This window comes from Mauremys reevesii, linkage group 12 (assembly GCF_016161935.1).
Source record: "Mauremys reevesii isolate NIE-2019 linkage group 12, ASM1616193v1, whole genome shotgun sequence".
In the NCBI taxonomy this organism is placed as follows: Eukaryota; Metazoa; Chordata; order Testudines; family Geoemydidae; genus Mauremys; species Mauremys reevesii.
Window position 1 is genome coordinate 11,374,644 of NC_052634.1, and position 20,735 is coordinate 11,395,378.

The following is a 20,735-nucleotide window of genomic DNA, read 5'->3' on the forward strand; positions in this document are numbered from 1 at the left end:
CTCAGAGAGCCAACTCACTCTCTCCCAGACCTTTGGAGGGGGAAGCTCTGTCTCCTGAGACCAACACCTGGAACAGCAGAAGGTAAGTCTAGCCAGGTGTCTGCCAGGCTGCAGGTCCTGAGGGGCTTCCACTTCCCTCTTGTGGTCAGCCTCCTGCTTTTCCATCTCTCTCCTGTGGTCAGCCTCTTTGGCTTTTTCTTTTATTTCCCTCTCCTTGAGTTTTATTTCCAATTCCTTTTCTTTTAATTCCAGTTCTTTGTGTCTTGCTTCCAGTCTAGATGCTTCCTTGGTACTCATTTTTTTTCTGCTTTCTGGTGTTGGCCACACCCCTCTGTAGTTTACTGAACTGGGATGCGTCAGCTCAGGCTGTTTGGTTTACAGTTTCCTAATCTTTCCATTCCTGACTAAATTAAAAAAACTTTTCATTTGCAAATGTCTCTTGCTGGTGTTTGCTGGCTGACAAGGGACCAGAAAAACTGGTTTGTAACCTGTCTCTTGCAAACTGCTAATTACCTTCCAGCTAAGCCCAGCTGGAAATTTCCTTCTAAGAAAACCTTGTTAGAAAAACCTTTATCTCTGCCCTCAGGGTATGTTTCCTCACTGCATCTGCAGCATCTCAAAGGAGGAAAGAAAAAAATCTGGCTTTTGGTTACTAACAAAAATCCCACCTCTGCCACCATGTCATAGGTTGTTTCTCCAATCTGAACATTAGAGTACAAATGTGGAGACCTGCATCCTTCTAAGCTTAAATCTTAGCTTAGATCTGGTAACACTGTCACCAGCCAGAATTTAGTGTCTGGCACACTCTGTTCCCCCAAACCTTTCCTGGGGGGAACCCAGATCCAAACTCCTGGGATCTTAACACAAAGGGAACTAAACCATTCCCCCTCCCAGACTTTCCCTCCCTTGGTCATCAGGGAAAACTACTTTGAATCAAACTCCTTGAATCTAAATCAAAGAGGGATTCACCTTTTCCCCCCTCTCTTCCCCCCACCTATCCCTGGTGAGTCAGACTAATCCCTGGGGTCTCAAACAAGGGGAAAAATCAAACAGGTTCTTAAAAAGAAAAGCTTTTAATTAAAGAGTTTTTTACTTTCTCTAGCTCTGTAAAATCAGGATGGAAATGCTTACAGGGTATACAGCTTCTAAAAACTAGAGGGACTCTAGCATAAGTACAAGTACAGCAAAGAGGTAAAATATTATTCCAGCAAACACACATTTGCAAATACAAAAATCAATCAAAAGACTAATCCACCTTTTCTAATTCTCACTATATTGAATAGAAGAGAATATTTCAGGAAGCTTGGAGAGCCTGGATGTATGTCTGGCCTCTCTTAATCCCAAGAGAGAACACCCCCCAAAACAAAACACAAACAAAGACTTCCCTCCACAGAAATTTGAAATTCTCTTGTCCCTTAATTGGTCCTCTGGTCAGGTGTCGGTCAGGTTCACTGAGCTTGTTAACCCTTTACAGGTAAGACATTAACCCTTAACTATCTGTTTGACAGAGGGAGAGAAGGAGGGTAGGATGGCTGCCACTAGAGAGTCCATGGGTTGGGACCCAGAGTAGTGGGTGGGCCTGGGTTCCCCCTTGCCTCTTACCTGGCTGATGAGTGTCTGTCTAGGGCTGCACCAACCCCTTGCCAAGAGGGGTGTGACTTTGGGGGTGCAGTTGCTCACATTGGCTAGGATGCAGAGACAGCTGATTGGACCCCCTGGAAGGGGGTGAGGATGGACTAAGCCACTGCTGGAGGCAGTGGCTTGAAAAGGACATTGCAGGTTGGGTGCAATGTGGGTCAATATGCCAACAGAGGGTGAGATGATGGATGGGACATCACCAGGAGGGGGCACTCCACTAGATGGAGGTAATTCCTGGAGCAACCAGCGGGAGGTGCTGTGGTGGTAAGTCCCAACCCTGTTACACACCAGCTTTGTGATACTGCTAAATGGTGTCATGTCTCTCCTGAGGGCCTGCCCCAAAGCCTCCTGACACACTCTGGGACCTGTTCCAATTAGTTCAGTGGCCTCTGGATGATGAACTCCAAGCAGTAAAAGCTTGACTGGCTAGGAGAATGGGGGACCTTCCTGGATGTCTGCTCTATTTCTGTCCTTCCCCTCTCTGGTCTATGGCTGAGATCTGACTGGATATTAATCATACCCAGTTTTTATGTGGCACTTTTCATCTCAAAGCACTTTAAAAAGGTCAGTGCCAATATCCCCATTTCACATATGGGGAAACTGAGGCATGGGGAGTTGATCAGACTTGCCCATGGTCGGCCAGCAAGCCAATGGCAGAGCTGGGAATAGAACTCAGGTCTCCCACATCCTCATCCAGTGCTCTACCTGCTAGGTATCACTGACTCCCAGTTAGTCACCCACATCCCACTGAAATGTAATGAGATGGTACCTAACTTCCTGAGGCCCTTATGAAAATGTCAGTCTGTTTCTGGCTACTCTGAACATCTGCAGCTATTGCCCTTCGTAGATCCAAAATGAATGAGCCCCTCCCCTGGGAGGAGCTAAATTAATTATGGGGGCAGAAATAGGGCCCTCTATATAGACTTGTCTGACTTTGAGAAGCCAGTCCATGTTTACTTTGCTGGCCAACCATTGGTTTTCTGCCCAGACTGCAATTCCACAAAGAGGCCACTTGGTTGCCCTGCTTTTTAAGAAAAATCTGTAGCCACCTGGACCACAAAGGCACCCTCATCCCACACCTGGCTGGCCAAACTGCTCTCACCAGTGATGAGCTGCCAAAATCTTAACAGGTTCCCTATTTAAAAGTTCTGATTTAAGGGGGGGAGCAGGGGAGGGGGTGGGGGAGAGATCCTCATGGGGCTGGGGGCCCCTGCAGGGCCTGGGCCACTTGCCCCACTTGCCCCATCCCTTCCCCTCTGGCCAGCCCTGGAGCTTGCAGCAGCCTCCCCACACACCTTGCTGGGCCATTCAAAAAGTGGCAGCAGGATGACTCCAGAGCTCAGCTGAGCTGCCCAGCTGGTGCTGGCAGCTGGCCATGCTGCAGCTGGGGGGAAGTGGGGAAAGGGCTGGGGGAGCCTCAGCCTCCCCAGCTGGGAATCCTGGCAGCTGTCTGTTACAGCTATCCCCCTATTCCATTTTCTTTCTTACAGCTGTCCCCTACTCCATTTTGTTCTTGTTCTCCTCCTGTGGCCACCCCTCCCTGGCTGTTAAGTTGCTTACCAAGAGCCATTGCCCTTCTCAAAGGGATGGCCACTTGTGCTGCGTGCTAAGTGGGACCACTGCCCTGTTCAAAGGGTTGGTCCTGTTATCACCTTGTTAAACCTGCCCTTTGTGTAGGGTAGGCAATGTCCAGAGCTGCAAGACCTAAAGTGGCCACATAGCTGAGCATGAGAGTCATACCTGTGAGCTCAGAATTTGCCCAGGCATGTCCTGTGCCTACTGGCAGTTTTTCCCTGCCTTCTCTCCTCCCTCTTAACAAGGGGAACCAATCAGGATTACTGGTGGGAAACTGGCTAAGTTTGCCTTTATAACCAGACATTTTCTGATCAGACATCAGAAAGGTTCCTGCACTGCTGCCTGGTCTGATCAGCCAGGGGTTCTGGGGGGTTCCTTTCTCTGCTCTTGTTTTGTTTTTGAGCATACCCCCGTTTTTAAACTCCCCTCCCATGAACAACAAATTTTGCCTGGAGATCTCCTGATTATTGTAAGCGAATTGAGTCCTCTGTGTCCTTTGATGCTGAAACGGCTGTGCCTGTCCCTGTGCTTGCTGCTGTCCTGGGGATTGGTGGTAACTCCCTCTTGCAAACTCCCCCGGTCCTAGATGCTGGCCTTGTTTCCCCAGCAGACAGACCCAAGCTAACTCCTTGGTCTGTATCTGTAATCTGCTTCTAGCTCCACAGTGCCTTTGCTGCTAGAAAAAAGCCTGTGCTGCTGCTAAACTGCAACTCCCTGAACTCTATCCTGGGCACACACCATTCTGCCCTCTGGAACTACCCCTAGTATAAGGTGCACCCATTAGGTTAGGTTTAGCCTTTCGTCTAGATAACCACAGCTATGCAACTTGAAATTACAAGTTAAGTTAGGTTTAGCATTGTACTTTGTAAGTTAGGCTTAAAGAATTGTTTTGTGTTACTTGCTAATTTGTGTAGTCTTGGTTAAGTTAGATCATAAGATTTTGCTGTGTTCTGTATAATTGTGATTAAGTCTGTCTTCCCCTGTCAGCTGCCCCAGGCTTCCCCAGTCACTTACAGTCCATTTGTTCTGTGTCTCCCTGAGTTTAAATCTCCCTCCGCAGCTCTTTAAATTCCTTCCCTCATGTGTTCACCCTGGTCCTACTGCTGCCAAACCTAAATTGTATTGTTAAAGTCTAGCATAAAATGCCATTGGTTACTTTTTTCTGATGCATCTCACACTCTACATTGTCACCGCTGTGACAATTTTTACCTAGAATTGTTTCCTATTGAACATATTTTATCCATAACTGTTAGTTGGTTATATGCTGCTGTGACACACCCTTTATATAGAAATTGTTAGCTACCTGTTACATTTCTATTTCTGTTAATTGGTTACCCACTGTATTGTATCCTACTGTATTGTACCCCACTACTGAAACCCCCTTACTGTTCACCAAAAGAAACCCCAATTGTCTACCTTAAACAGCATACCCCTCACTATTGAACTTTCCCTGTTTTTGCATTTTCTTAATAAAATTTATTTTGCACCCCACCAGTGCAGTAATTGTCCCCCAAGATCCCCTACCTGCTGGCAGGGACAGCAGCAACAGGATGGTCCAGCCCACGGACCAGAGTTCTTTGCCCACCCCCTGGCCCTTTAACAACCGGTCTAATTTTAGCAACAGGTTCTTGAGAACCTGTGGGAACCTGCTCCAGCTCACCACTGGCTCTCACACAGCAGAGGTGCAAACCCCAACACCCAGGCTGTACCTGACCCAACCTCCTACGCTGTCTGGACCATAGGCACTGACCACTGTGCATTAAAACCAAGTGACAAAATTATAGATTTTTATTTAGACCCCCCAAGAGGCAGGACTGGTTGGGGGATTATTTTGGGGTGTGGGAATCTGATCTTGGGATCTCTACCCCCAGTCCCCTTCTAGCTGCTGTTTCACCACCTTGTTGTCTTTATGGGACCCTCCATCAAAGCTGCACGTGGCAGAGGAGATGAGACTGTTAATTAACAAGGCAGGCCAAGATCCCATATGGGACCATGGGGTCCAACAACACTGGACCACTATGGCTGTGCTTTCTGTGCAGGGGGAGAAAGGGTGTTGGGTTGCTCCCCAGGATCAACCCCACAAGGCCCCCTTCCTGAGATCACTAACACAGCCCCTGTGGATAGTGCCCTGTAGTGGGGCAGACTGCCCCACTCCTTGTGAGTGGGCTGTGGCAGGCCAGGGCACCTGCGCAGACAGGGAACCAATCAGAAAAGGCTTATTGTGAGCCAATCAGGGCCCAGTCTGGAGACAGCCAATCAGGGCCAGGCTCAGACATATATAAAGGCTGTGCAGGAAGGGAGCAGTCAGTCTGTCCAGGCCTTCGAGAGGGGAAGGTCAGTCTCCAAGGGTGGAGACTAGCACCATGGACAGCGCAGTGCTGGCCAGGGCTCGGGGAGGCTAGGGAGCTTGAACCCATAGCCTGCTGGGCTGCAGGCCCTGAAGGAAGGGCCTAGCAGGTGCAAGGGGCCATAGGGGAAGTGGCCCAGGGAAGCAGACAGAGGAGGGGAGAGGAGGACAGCGAGGCTGCTGCCAGAGGGTCCCTGGGCCACGACCTGAGTAGAGGGCGGGCCTGGGTCCCCCTTCACTCCCTGCAGTACATCCAGCCAATGGCTGTAGGGAGCGGCCATTATACTACGCCAGATCCCTGACAAGAAGGGATTGGACTCAGAGGGTGGTTGCACATACTGGCTGGGGTGTGGGACTGCTGATCATGACCCCCCGGAAGGGGGTGCAGATGGACTAAGGGGCACTGCTGGAGGGCAGTGCCCTCAAAGATGCTGCCAAGCAGGCAGCAATGCGGGTCCAGAGGGCAGAACGATGGATGGGACACCACCAGGAGGAGGCGCTCCACTGGACAGAGCTAATTCCTGGAGTCACCAGCAGGAGGCGCCAGGTGGTGAGTCCCACCCTGTTACATGCCTGTTCTCCTTCCCCTCCTGTGGTTGGGCAGCAGGTCTTTTCTCTTCCTTCCCCATGCATATAGTCAGGAGAAAACCAGGTGGGCTGGCTCTTTCCCAGTCCTGCTGAGGACAGAGCAAAGCTTGATTTTCAGACTAGGCAGAGACACCAGGGCTGGATGCAGGCACCAGGGAAGCAGCAGACACTACTGTCCTGTAAAACTGATTGCACATCTCTAAACTGTGCTGGATTGTAGAAGATGTGTGGTGCCCATTCTGGGGCTTTCACGCCACCTGTCTGTGAACCTGCCTGGCACATCCCCAGAGTCAGCCCCCAAAACCACCCCTGGTCAGAAGCCTTGCATGAGCTGTTCTAACTCCAGAAGCAAACAGCCTGGTGCACCACAGCTGTGCATGAGATTGGCTGGTGCATCCCATATAAAACCACAGCCACATAAATTGTCTGGTTCTCCATCTTCCCAGGATGCTGAATGCAGATGGCACTCGCTTAGCAACTGACAACCTTCCACCATGAAGATACATCAGGCCAAATCCCATACCTGGTGTAACTCCACTGAAGCTAGTGGAGTTACACTGGGGTGGAGTTTGGCCCAACAGCATTCAGGGCACTGATTAGGTGAGAGAAATGATTGGGTGAGAGATGCCCAGGCGATCCTAGCAAGCAATCAGTGCCCCATGCTGAAGAGGAAAGTCAGCCTCTGGCCCAAGGTCCATATCAATCTGACCCAGGGAAAAATTCCTTCCTGACCCCAAATCTGGCATTCAATTTAACCCCCGGCATTCAATTTAACAACTCGTCAGTTAGACATCTGCTAAAGAGGGCTCTCCACCACCTCAGAGCACTGGCTCACTGCATTTACTGTCCTGTCTCCAGCTGTGGCCAAACCCCAGTCTTCAGAGGAAGGCAGGGGAATCCCATCCCAGAATAAGAACATAAGAACAGCCATACCAGGTCAGACCAAAGGTCCATCTAGCCCAGTATCTGTCTACTGACAGTGGCCAATACCAAGTGCCCCAGAGGGAGTGAACCTAACAGGCAATGATCAAGTGATCTCTCTCCTGCCATCCATCTCCATCCTCTGATAAACAGAGGCTAGGGACACCATTCCTTACTCAGCCTGGCTAATTGCCATTTATGGACTTAACCACCATGAATTTATCCAGTTCTTTTTTAAACACTGTTATAGTCCTAGCCTTTACTAACTTGCCAGGTAAGGAGTTCCCCAAGTTGACTGTGCGCTGCATGAACTTCCTTTTATTTGTTTTGTTTCTGCCTATTTTCATTTGGTGACCCCTAGTTCTTGTATTATGGGAATAAGTAAATAACTTTTCCTTATCCACTTTCTCCACATCACTCATGATTTTATATACCTCTATCATATCCCCCCTTAGTCTCCTCTTTTCCAAGCTGAAGTCCTAGCCTCTTTAATCTCTCCTCATATGGGACCCTCTCCAAATCCTAATCATTTTAGTTGCCCTTCTCAAACTTTTCTAGTGCAGTATCTTTTTTGAGATGAGACCACATCTGTACACAGTATTAGAGATATGGGTGTACCATGGATTTATATAAGGGCAATAATATATTCAGTCTTATTCTCTATCCTCTTTAATTCCCAACATCCTGTTTGCTTTTGTGACCGCCTCTGCACATTGCATGGACATCTTCAGAGAACTATCCATGATGACTCCAAGATCTTTTTCCTGACTCATTGTAGCTAAATTAGCCCCCATCATATTGTATGTATAGTTGGGGTTATTTTTTAATGTGCATTACTTTGCATTTATCCTCACTAAATTTCATTTGCCATTTTGTTGCCCAATCACTTAGTTTTGTGAGATCTTTTTGAAGTTCTTCAGTCTGCTTCGGTCTTAAGTATCTTGAGCAGTTTAGTATCATTTGCAAACTTTGCCACCTCCCTGTCTACCCCTTTCTCCAGATCATTTATGAATAAATTGAATAGGATTGTTCCTAGGACTGACCCCTTGGGGATCACCACTAGTTACCCCTCTTCATTCTGAGAATTTACCATTAATTCCTACCCTTTGTTCCCTGTCTTTTAACCAGTTCTCAATCCATGAAAGGACCTTTTATCCCATGACAGCTTAATTTACATAAGAGCCTTTGGTGAAGGACCTTGTCAAAGGCTTTCTGGAAATATAAATACGCTATGTTGGTCACTTGTGCACTGGAGAAAAATATTCCTTCCTGACCCTTGCAGATCAGTTGAAGCCCTGAAGCATGAGACTGCATTATAGCCATTGTTTTAATACACTGCAGCAAGTGTTATGAGCACATTGAGGGCAATGCAGAGCTTCTTGTTCTCTCCTTGGCCCATGAAGTGAGGGAATGAGCAGGAGTCAGAATGAACTACCATGACCATCCAGCCCAACCCCTTGCATTGCCAGGTCATAGAATTTCTCCCAGATACCTTTCTAAAAAAAATGCAATCTAACTGTAATGACTCCAAGCGATGGGGAGGCCACAACTTCCCTGGTAAGCTGTTCCACTCTTTAATTACCCTCGCTGCTAAGAAACAGCCTTACTTCACTGCTGAATGTACTGCACTTCAGCTTCCAGCCACTGAATCTTGTGCCTTTCTCAGCAAGACCAAACCCCCCACCAGGATCTCTTTGCACGAGTAAATACCTAGCCATGGTGATCAAGTCACCTCAGCCTCTCTTCACTAAGCTGCCTGGGTTGAGCTCCATCACATGGCTTGTTTTCCAGCCCCTGGATCATTTTTTGTTAACACCTCCTTAAACTCTCCCCAGTATTTCCATGTCTGGCTTGCTGTGTGGCCGCTAGAGCCGGACATCCTATTTTAGGGCTAGCTTCACCAATGCAGTGTACAGAGACCAGGCTTCCCTACTTCCCAGTCCCCTTTTTGCATGCTAATGTATGTGCCCTAATTAAAATTAATTATGCTAGTTTGGCACTAGAGGGCTGGAGACTAAAAACCCTCCACTTAGCTGATGAGCAGCAGCAGTGAAAGCATCTCCCTGCCAATATTCCTGAAGTAGGATGTGGAGCAGTGAAAGGAAAGCCCAAACTGCAAAACCTCCCCATCCTTGTGTGTATCAGGCAGCCTGTCTGTGGTCACTGGGTGGGATTCTACCTCCTCGTGTGTAGGAGGCAGACTACATGATCAAAATGGTCTCTTCTGGCTTTGAAATATATGATTCTATGATGCAAGGAGGGAGGGATGGAGAGAATTATCTTTTTTAGGGCTTGGCAGGGGTGGCCTTTCATCCCCAGAGCTCTGCTCCTGCAATCAGAGCTGCTTGCTTGGACCCCTGCCTTATCGGACCCAGGAAGCTATAGGTGATTGTGCTAAGGGACCTGACTTCAGAATCAGGGCCTAAGACCTGGGTGGAGATCATCAACTGAAAGCATGTGAGCAAAATTTCCTACTGAAAGCCATAAACCTCAGGTTGCTCCCAACTTGGGCTGACACCTAAGATCTGCCCTGAAACAGCCCGTGTGTCTCCTCTACAGTGGTACGTTGGCATTCTGCTGGAGAAACCGCCTATCAGACCCTTCTAAAGCACTTTACAAACTACACACACAATTATTTCAACTGCTATGGGCATGCAGCCACCTCTGGGGTGGAACACAGCAGCAAACACCACCTATGATGGACTGGAAGAAATGGGAACACCCAACGAATGACTACAAACTAACCAATCAACTGGTCAGGAAGCACAACACTTGAAAAAGTTAATGGTAAGGAGTGATTTTAAACTCATCTGGGGATGCATGTTCATAGACATCAGGCACTTATTTAGATACTAAAAGCAGTGGCCAGGTTTTTGTTGGGCATTGAAGATCAGACCCCAGTTGTGTGGGTGCTGAGCCCATGATAACCAGGCCTATAAAGCATCATTTCCAGCCCTCATGATAATTACAACCACAATCCTGCAAACACTTACATGTGAGGAAACTGTATGGTGCAGTCCCATTGAGTTCTGGGATTTTCACCACCTTCTTATGCAGCAAGGGGATTTAGGATAGACATTAGGAAACTTCCTAACTCTAAAGGTAGGTAAGCATTGGACCAGGTTGCCTGGGGAGGCTGTGGAATCCCCATCATTGGAAATTAAGAACAGGTTGGAGGAAAGCCTACCTGGGAGGGTCTGTTTACTTGGTTCTGCCTTGGAGCAGGGGGATTCTTGAGATGCCTTCCAAGCTGGCAAGTCTGATTCTGAGGTGACATTCAACTGCTGGGCTAATCTGGGTATGTTTCACCTAGTCAATTCCCTGCCATTACAGGGGACCTTAAATTGGGCCTAAGTTCCCTGTAAGCTGCATGGCTGCCCAGCAGGCTATTAAGGGCTGCAGGTGCCTAGTGGGGAGAGGCACCTCTCCCCCAGCCAGGCCAGAGCTGCTGTGGCAGGGAGAAGCGCTCTCCCCTGTCAACTGCAGTGAAAGAGGGCTGGAGGAGTGTGTTCTGTCTCTCTCTCCCTCCCCCGTGGAAGCCTGCACCCCAAACCCTTCATCCATGGCCCCACCACAGTACCTGCATCCCCAGCCAGAGCCCTCACCCCCAACCCTCTGCCCCTAGCCCTGACCTCATCCCTGGCCCCACCCCAGAGCCCACACCCCCAGCCCAACACCTCACCTCCCCTTCACCCCACCCCTCTGCCCCAGCCCTGAGCCCTCTCTCACACCCCAAATGCCTCATCCCTGGCCCCACCTCAGAGCCTGCACCCCAGACAGATCCCTCACCCCCCTGCATCTCAACCCTGACTCAGCCCTGAGTCCCCTCCCACACTCCTAACGCCTTGGATCACCTCCCAAAACCATGTCACCTCCATATTGGTGCACATAACCAAATCCATTCTGCACATGGATGTCAAAACTTAGAGGGAACACTGCCTTGGGCCCTGGTGGCACCATGGCTTCCTGGTTTCTGCCAATGGAACACAGTTTAATCTCCTGGAGACTGAAACGCTTTGGGTCTAACTAGTCTTTGGGCTTCACATAGGGGTATCTAGGTGAAACGTAATGGCCTGGGATATACAGGAGGTCAGACAAGACCTGAGGTTCCCTTCTAGCCATGAAGTCTCAAACAATTATGCCTTTTATGTCTAAAATTCTTCCTCTGCCTAAATGCTGGCAGATGGGGGGGGGGGGGGCTATCTCTCCATGTTTCAGATGAGCGTCTCTCCCCACAACTTTTGCATGAGGACAATCACCATCCCCAGGTCTGTCCTGAACTTAAACTTATTTTGGCCTGTTTGAACACATGAAAAGGGGACCTTGCACGCTGTTGTCGGCAATAACGCAAAGCAGCCACAAAGCCAAATATTAGCTAGAGGAAAAGGCTTTTTAATGCAGTATCCACCCACCAGAAAAAAAGGACCCAGGTCTGTTCATGCTCTAAAGAACCCAGTGCCCACGCTAAAAGCAGCCAACCAAAGGCCCGATCCAGCAAAGGCTCACACACATGCACAACAGTACGAGCTAGGAGCAGTGCTGGTGACTTCACTGGGGCTCCTCCCCATGTGTAAGCTGCATAAGTCTTGGCAGGATCACAGCCTGACCTCTTCCTCTTCCACTTTTGTGTTTTCTTGGTGCGATCATGACCCTCATTTCCCTTTTTCTTGCATATCTCATCCCAGTAAGAGCTCTTATTAATTAACAATTGAGTTGTGGCTATTTTAGAGGTCTGTGTTTTGGGTGGGGGGGTAGGAGTGAAGGGAAGGAATGGGGACATGGGACAGAGGCTGCAGGGAGGTGCTGATACCACCATCAAGTCCCTTCAACTCTCAGTGCCTCAGTTTCCCTAGCTACAAAATGGGGATTGGGAGGGTAATCACACTAGTATAGCCTACAGAGTGTAGTACCAGAAGTAATGGGCTGCAGCATGGGAGATAGAAAGCTTTTCCTAATTTCAAACTCTAAGGAGAGTTAAACAGATTATCTAGGGAGGCTGTGGAATCCCAGTCACTGGAGGTTTTTAAGGACAGTTTGGACAAACACCTGTCAGGGATGGTCTAGGTTTATTTGGTCCTGCATCAGGGCAGGGGGATGGACTAGGAGAGGACGTCTCATGGTCCTTTCCAGCTTATTTCTATATACTGTCAGGTGCCGGAGTAGTTGCAACAGATCCTGAGATATGAACAACTTCTTGCAATCCCACAGATCTGTCAAGTGCAGCAATGGCATCCTGATGGCTTCTGCATCAGAAGGAGGAAATGGAGAGGAAGGACCACTGGCCCAGGGCATAACCAGAGGGGAAGTGTAATGAAGATCCTGAGCAGGAATGGTAAGTGAGCATCCTTTGCTCAGACTGCAGCATGCACACAACACTGGACAAAACCAAACTGGAGCTAACGAGGCACCTGCCAAACATGTCCACTCACAAACTTTAAGGTTAGAAGGGAGCATCCTAGGCAGGGCTGACAAGGGGAGGGGGGAAGTGGGTACAAATTACTGGGGCACAGCAGTCTGGAAGGGGGCCCAGCTTCCCTGGCCCTGTCTAGCTGGTCCACCCTTGCTGGGGGGCCTCATTTTTTTCACCAGGGCCCAAACCAGCTCTCGGTGGCCCTGTTCCTAGGAAAGAATTCTCTGTAGTAACTCAGAGCCTCCCCATCTAGTGTCCCATCACCAGCCACTGGAGATATTTACTCCTGCTTTGCTTTCAAACCATCCCTCCCTTCAGGCTCTGAGCATCTTGCACTGCTGCCCTGCAGTGAAAGAGGCTGGCCAGGAACACCCTCTGAGCCCCACCCACCCTTGTACAAGCCAAGGGAGGCAGGGAGCAATGCTGCCCCTCTGCTCCGTCCCACATGCTAGTAGGCCCATTGCCCAACCAAGTATAAAAGCTAGGGCAGCTTTAATCAGTGCCCGTTTAGATGCACACCAGCTCCCTGCTGCTGGGTGGAGTTCTCAATTGTCTATTTGGGATGGAAGGTCTTGTGGCACACCCTGCCTTCATACACCTAAAAGGTTCCAGTCACATAGAATATCAGGGTTGGAAGGGACCTCAGGAGGTCATCTAGTCCAACCTCCTGCTCAGAGCAGGATCAATCCCCAAATGGCCTCCTCAAGGGTTGAATTCACAACCCTGGGTTTAGCAGCCAATGCTCAAACCACATCCCTGATGCAGTCTGGGTTCACCACCACCAAGCCTGGACTCCATGCACGCAATGGACTGCCCAGCTCCCCTGCTTCTGCAGGAAGGTCAGACCTGCTGCTCTGCCCACCCCAGCGCTACACAGTTCCTGAGTTGAGGAAACGTGCTATTTAGGCTGCCCCAGTTCAGAGCAACCTGCAGCCCTGCTAATGCCTCTGGTGAACCTCAAGCCAATGCTCCTTCCCTCTCCCTCCCTCCCTCGCAGTGGGTAGCTGGGAGGCAGCTGGAAAAACTGGCCAAGGGCTGCAAGGGGCCAGTGCAAAGAGCAGTGACTTAAGTTCAATGCAAGCACAACGCCCAGAACTGGCCCTTCCAGGCATGAGCCAATATTTGCTGTTACTTTTTGCAAAGGGAGAGGCACAGAACTGTGGTTAGGCACATGGGGCCTGGCAAACACCTGAGCTCCTCAGTGGGGCCAGGAAATGCAATGGGGAGGGCCCCCCAGGCCTCCTTCCACCCCCCTGCCCACTGCAGCAGCAGCAAGTCGGCCTCGCTTACCTTGCCCACGTGCAGCCCTAGAGAGCGGGGTGACTGGGGGCGGGGGCGCAGGGGGAACCCAACACGCCCAGCCTCCTGCAGGCAGACACCATCTTGCGCCACGTGCGTGGGGCTGGCCGGCCGCCCGGCTCATTTATAACCTTACACAGCACCACCTGCTGGCAGAGCCGCAGCACTGCAGGGCGACCCTGCAGATCCCCAGCGCTGAGCCGGCACGTGCTGTGGGTTGATGCAGGGGCTTAGGCGGACCAGACAGCAAAGGTGAAAATTTGGGGCTGGGTGGGGGAATAGGAGCCTATATAAGAGACCCAAAAATCAGGGCTGTCCCTATAAAATTGGGACATCTGGTCACCCTATGGGCTTAACTTCAGCTGCATGCCCAAGCTGCCCCATGCTACTACTCACAGGCTTAAAGGGATGTGTGGCTGTCAGAGCCACCCAGAGGGGGGGCAATTTGCCCCAGGCCCCACAAGCCCTGGCCCGGCAGCAGTCAGGGTCTTTGGCAACATTTTGGCAGCAAGGGGCCCTTCAGTGCTGCTGAAGACGCAGAGCGACTGAAGGGCCCCCTGCTGCCAAAATGCCGCCAAAGACCCAGACTGCTGCCAGGTGAGTACAAGCGCCGCAGCTCCCCCGCATTGCCCCAGGCCCCCTGAATCCTCTGGGTGGGCCTGGTCGCTGTGATAGGGCTGCCATCTTTGGGGGCACAGAAGGGATTGAACCAGGAACCTCACAGCTGCAACAGCATAAATTCCAATAGCTGCAGCTAAAACACCCTATATCTGGTACTGTAGAGGAAGACCTGTAACACCCACACAGTGGGTTACACACATGTTTGCATGATCTGAGGCTATATTTGTTTTGGTTCCTCTTTTTTAACCTCCTTCTGCCTTCCTTGCTTGTCTCCACAGGTGGATGCTGCTGGCTGCTCCCTGCTGGGCAGAGGCAGCTAAGGGGAGCAGAAGATTGAGGTGGGCTGGAAGAAGAGAATCTCAGGGAAGGGGGCCAGACTGTGGAAAAGGCAGACTGAATGCAGCAAAAGGGAGGCAAAGACCATGGCTTGTTAGGGCAGGGCAGAACTCAGCCAGCTGCTGGGCTTGTGTTCTTAGGTAGTTATTACCCAAGGTGGTGTGTGGTGACCAGGTCCACTACTGCTCCTCCCTTTTAATGCAACTTGGAGTGAAACACTGCACAGCGCTGGGCTGCTGGAGTTTCTCTCACTGAGCGGTTGGAGTTCAGAGTCATAGGTTCCAAGGTCAGAAAGGGCCATTGTCATCTAGTCCAACCTCCTGGATGACACAGGCCTTGGGGCTTCCCTGGAAATATTCCTAGAACAGAGCCTGAGGAAAAACAGCCACTCCCAATTTAAAAATTGCCAGTGATGGTGAATCCAATGCAACTCTTGGTGTATTGTTCCAACAGTTAACTATTCTCACTGTTAAAAATCAGCACCTTATTTCCAGTCTGAATGTGTCTAGCTTTAACTTCCAGCCACTGCATCGTGCTAGGCTTTTCTCTGCTAGATTGAAGAGCCCATTGATCAGGTAGTGGTTCCCCCTGCAGGTACTTACAGACTGTAGTTATGTCACCCCATAACCTTTGCTTTATTAAACTATCTAGATTGAGCTCCTTGCTTCTCATCACTATCGGGCAGGTTTTCTAATCCTGCAGTCATTCTCGTGGCTCTTCTGTGAACCATCTTCAATTTGTCTGCATCCTTCTTGAATCGCGGACACCCAGAATGGACACAGGATTCCAGCAGCAGTCCCAGCCATGCCAAATACAGAGGTAAAAATCTCTCTGCTCCTACTTGAGATTTCCCCTGCTTATGCATCCCAGGATTAGTGCTTTGGGCCACAGTGCCACACTGGAAGCTCATGTTCAGCTGATTATCTACCATCACCCACTTTTTTCCAGTTTCCTGTCTGAAAAAGAGCCCCCGCATCCTCTAAGGCCCACATTCTTTGTCCCTAGTGATAGACTTTTACATGTAACCATATTAAACTACGCATTGCTTGAACCCAGCTTACCAATTATTTGTTTTGCTCTGTACCAGTGACCTGTGCTCTTCATTATTCCCCCTGCCCATTTTCTGTCATCTGCAAACTTCATCAGTGATAAGTTTTCTTCCAGGTCCTCAATAAAGATGGTAAATAGCATAGGGCCAAGAACTGATCCCTGTGGGACCCCCTAGAAATGTACCCACTCGATGATTCCCTGTTGACACTTAAATTTGGAGATCTGTCTGTTAGGCAGCTTTTTTTAAAGTGTGCCTGGTTAATATTTGCGGTCACTCAGCACTTCTGCAAATGAGGTCCAAGTGCTTGTTATAGAAAGCAGCATCCTGTGTGGACTCCATCTGCCCTTCCCACATTGACCCAGTGTCCCTGAGTCCTAGAGCTGTTAGCCCAGCTGCAGCATGCTTCCAGGGACAGAACTAGGAGAGAAGGCAGGCAGAATTCCTACAGCAATAGGGTTAGAAGAAAAAGATTAAGAGACACTTCATAGAATATCAAGCTTAAAAGGGACCTCAGGAGGTCATCTAGTCCAGCCTCTCCTCAAAGCAGGACTAATCCCCAGACAGATTTTTGCCCAAGATCCCTAAATGGCCCCTTCAAGGATTGAGCTCACAAACCTTGGGTTTACTAGGGCAATGCTAAAACCACTGAGCTATTTTCACTAATGTCCTTTGCTTTTCTTTAAATGCACAGAAATCAGTGATGTCAGATTCCCCAGCAGTGCTGCATGAACAGGCTTCAGTCACGCCCTGGTGAGACCCCACTTCTAGAGATAAAGCAGAGTTCATTCTCTGTGCACCTTTGAGACTCTGGCTTCTCTGCAGAGATTACCACTTGACAAGCACCAATGGTGCTAGTGGTTTCTGTGGTGGGGACAGGTGGCTATTAAGGACCCACCAACTGATTTCACATAAGCTACTGTACCACCTCCTGCTGACCAAGCATCTTCACTCTCCACAGACTGCATGCTGGGTTTGGACCTGTCACCTAGACCATTGAGGCTACAATCCAGGCCCTTGTGGGAGGAGAGCTGACCATTGAAACAAATGCTTTGTTACTTACACATAAAATAAATGATTAAAGTTTTTTCATTCTGCTTTGCCTCTGGCATCTATTCATCCATTTAAAATAAACCCTGCCCACACCTTGTCCATATGGTGTTCTCCGTCTCCATTTCTCTTGTGTTTTGCATGCCATCATGGTTCTGTTTTCATGTGCTTCTCTGGCCAGGTACCAGCAAGAATCTACATGTACTCTGGGATTAGTGCCCTCTGGCTAGCCACTCCTTGTGAGTGGCCTGATGTCTGAGTTGTTCCACATTTAACCAAAACAGAGATGCTGATGTATTTTACCTTTCTCCTCAGGGGATGGACTGGTGCAGTTCACTATTTTATCCCCTTACAGTCAACTGCAGCTTTCACTTAGTTCAACCCTTGGTTAATTAGATCCTCCATCTAATTCAATCAGCACCTTAGGTGCTCAGTTGTTTGTGCTAACAGGAAGACAACTTCCACCCTTTCTTTTGAGCAAGGCTGATCCCTTCAGGAAGCTATTACAGGATAATTTGATCATTGGCCATAAAAAAGCAGGCAATTAATTGTTAAGGGCCAGATCCTGTTCTCAGTGTTGCTAGTGAAAGCTTGGCATATCCCCTGTCAAATTCTTGGGTGGCTTCAGTGGGTTTGTACAGCTGAACACAAGATCAGAATCTGGCCCTAAAGCTGAACCATAATTCTGCAATTAAAGAAGAAAGACACCAAGGAAGCCCCTGAAAGTAAAAGACAACAGAATACCATTAGAGGAGGGAAGTTCTGGAACAGCCTTCCAAGAAGAGTAGTGGGGGCAAAAGCTAACCTGGCTTTAAGACTAAGCTTGATAAGTTTATGGCGAGGATGGTATGATGGGGTAGTCTAATTTTGGCAATTGATCTTTGATTATCAGCAGGTAATTATGCCCAGTGGGCTGTGATGGGATGTTACATGGGTTGGGATCTGAGTTACTACAGAGAATTCTTTCCTGGGTGCTGGCTGGTGAGTGGCCCATATGCTCAGGGTTTAAACTGATCACCATATTTGGGGTCAAGAAGAAATTTTCCTCCAGGGCAGATTGGTAGAGGCCCTGGAGGCTTTGGGCCTTCCTCTGCAGCATGGGGCACGGGTCACTTGCTGGAAGATTCTCTGCAGCTTGAGGTCTTCAAACCACAATTTGAGGACTTCAACAGTAACTCAGACATAGGTTAGGGGTTTGTTACAGAAGTGGATGGGTGAGATTCTGTGGCCTGTGTTGTGCAGGAGGTCAGACTAGGTGACCATAATGGTCCCTTCTGGCCTTAAAGTCTCTGACTAAGAGGCATTGGAATCTGGAAGACTTTTCCCAGTAGGTCAGGACCTTTTGAAAGTAGAACACATTTTAGGGCTCTGCACTATTGTCTTTGTCTGGGGTTGACAGGAGCAGCCTGCCCTAGCCAACGAAAGGCCTGATCCTACAAGATGCTGAGGGAGTAGGAAGTGAGAGTTTCTAGCAATCCCCAAGCTCAGCAGTCTATTCCAAGAGACCCAACTCACTGATCCAAAGTCAATGGGAGTCTTTCAGCTGACCTCAGCGGGCTTTGAGACTCAAACCCTCCTACGATGGACTGAGCACGATCGGGGGATTTTTACTCTCCCTCCTTCACTCTATGCTGCAATCCTGGCCATGATGTTGCTAATGCTTATTTAGCATTACCTCTCTCCTCCCTATTCCCCCACCCCAGATGTCAGCTGCATCTGGACATTATCCATAGGGTGAGGTGCTCATACATTTATGTAATAGCCACTAGGCAGGGATGATCAGTGTCATCTGTCTGCCACTCTTCCTCCTCAGAGACTGCATCTCCTCTGCCAGACTCACAGCAGGACTCTGGAGCTAATTGTCCCAGATCCTCAAAGGTTTTTTAGGTACCTAATGCCCACTGGGAATTGGGAGCCTAAATATCTTTGAGGATCTGGGCTGCTGTTCTCAAACCCACCTCTCTCCTGCAGGGGGTAGCAGGAGTTTACTGAAGAATTAAACAAGAAAATGTTATACAAGCACAGATCCACCCTCTGCCCATTACAACCAATTCTCCAAGCTTCACAATGAGGTACTACAACCAGGCTGAACAGCAACATGGAACATCTTTTTAATGTATAGTCAGAGACAACCTCCCCATCTTGTCCCCCCGCAAACAAGTCAAGGACACCGGAGGGCCTCTGGCCACGGGGCTATCCCAGAACCTCGATGTGAAGCACGTTTCTTCAGTTTCGTCCACCAAAAAGGAAACAAAATAATAAAATAAAGCAAGTTAATTTCTCCCATAGCCACACAAGTGTCATAGAACCAGCCAATGGCCAAATCAAAGGCGGGTGATGGGTTTTGTTCCTTTTCTGTTGATGTTTTCAGTTTGCAGTGTTGTTGTATTAACGTTCTGAGCTGGGTCAAAAAGGGAGAATGACAAATACGTCTTGTTATACATGGTTTCCCCTTGGAATAGCCAAACCTGCAAAGAGACACTGCATCTGTTACTTTTCCTTTTTTGTTTGTTTGGTTGTTTTTTTTAAATAAGTGTCTCCAACATGTAAATAACCCAGGGGAAGGAGGGAACAAAATAATAAGCAGGAATTGATTACACAATCATCAAGAAACTCTATCATCTCTTAGAAGAAGACCAATACACAGCTAAGTCCATATACAGCATGCAGGAATGGCAGAAGGAGGAGCCTGTTGAGAAATAATGTGGCTAGAACGCTAACAAAAAAAATAATATATATATATATGTGTATGTATATATATATATCTATATGTATATATCCCATAAAAAGAATAAGCATATCCATCCAACTCAACATACAATGAGCATCAGCTTTTCCATTTCCAAAACAGTACGTAGATAGCCATAGCTAGCATAGTATCTTCTGCCTTAAACACCAGAGAAATGGATGAAGTTTCAATAACGCTGGCGGAGGAATTGTTTGTAAAAACACTTCCCCCCCACCCCCAGGACTCGTTGACTGTTCACACCAATTTTGCAAAAACCCTAAGACAAGCTGAGATGCCACCTCTTGCACACGTAGTTAAGAAGAACACTATCCGCTTGTTTTGTTTTTAATGCTTAATAAACATACTTCTCTTTTTTTGTTTTTTTTTATGAACTAATCGTTCTAGGCTCATCAGAAAATATAATTAATAAAATTAATAATGAATCAGATCCCTCATTCTCCATGATGTCCGTGCGTAGTAGAATGAAGAAATGTTTAACAACTGGTTTGCTTTGTTCCTTTTCGTTCGTCTCGGCGTCAATTTTTGCTTGTTTGTTTCATACTAACACGAATGGCAGCACAGTCCATGAAAAGGAGGGAAAATCTCCAGGAAAAAAAAATGCTGTGCGTCTGCATATGCATGTGCTGGAACAGCCGACTCCGTAATCATCCAGGGGGGAAGAGTCGAGCAGAAAGAAATGACCGAGCCAGCTGCCTCGGAACGAGGGATGTGGTGGGGGAGCGGGGGGAGCCGTTCAGCCAAATGTACTGGTTGGTCCTTGGTACCGGCACACTTGTCCATTGCAGAAAGAAAAAGAAAAAAAAAAGAGAAAGAAAGAAAAAGGTTCAGCTGTGTCTAAACTTCAGCGAGAAAAAAATGGATTTTTTTTTTCAAAATTCCCTTTTTTCCCCCTCTCTCTCTCCCCCTCAGATTTTCTGGTAATACATTCTCTTTATTATAACGCTTATTTTTCTTTTTTAAATGTTATACTTTTTCTTCTTGTTGTTGCTGTGGTTGTCGCTACTCCGCAGAATCAGCACTTGGGTCAAAACTTGAGGAGGAGATGCAACAGCAGGAGGGGAAGCAGCCCAATGCAGCCAGCTCTTCTTGATGTGCCGTTGTTCCCATCATGCACTGCTCCGGGGCCTGCAAAGGGGGAGCGGGAGGGAGAGGG

The 20,735-nt window shown here is 48.6% G+C and overlaps 1 protein-coding gene and 2 long non-coding RNA genes across 24 annotated transcripts in view; 1 reads left to right on the plus strand and 2 right to left on the minus strand.

The window, feature by feature from the left end:
• LOC120375521 overlaps positions 1-13,867 on the minus strand; it is a 54,601-nt gene extending 40,734 nt beyond the window's left edge. The window contains exon 1 of the long non-coding RNA XR_005586596.1: positions 13,770-13,867. This is a non-coding gene — a long non-coding RNA (uncharacterized LOC120375521). The remainder of the gene's footprint in view (positions 1-13,769) is intronic.
• LOC120375519 lies at positions 29-17,178 on the plus strand. Of its 3 annotated transcripts, none has more exons than XR_005586590.1 (6): positions 29-82; positions 9,629-9,856; positions 12,278-12,401; positions 14,678-14,737; positions 15,387-15,554; positions 16,478-17,178. It is a non-coding gene; the product is annotated as an uncharacterized LOC120375519 (long non-coding RNA). The 3 variants fall into 3 exon arrangements; XR_005586591.1 differs by lacking the exon at positions 29-82 and adding an exon at positions 5,545-6,110; XR_005586592.1 differs by lacking the exons at positions 29-82; positions 9,629-9,856; positions 14,678-14,737 and having other exon boundaries at positions 12,346-12,401.
• Positions 17,179-18,920: 1,742 nt separating this feature from the next.
• The window catches only part of LOC120375737 (protein CEPU-1), a 757,368-nt gene continuing 755,553 nt past the window's right edge, over positions 18,921-20,735 (minus strand). For 16 of the 20 annotated variants that reach the window (XM_039496604.1, XM_039496607.1, XM_039496609.1 and 13 more), the window contains one exon: positions 18,921-20,707. In XM_039496604.1, the coding sequence (XP_039352538.1) occupies positions 20,607-20,707 (101 nt within the window). In that variant the 3' untranslated portion in view covers positions 18,921-20,606. The remainder of the gene's footprint in view (positions 20,708-20,735) is intronic. The other 4 variants (XR_005586712.1, XR_005586711.1, XR_005586710.1 and 1 more) reach the window with 4 other exon arrangements.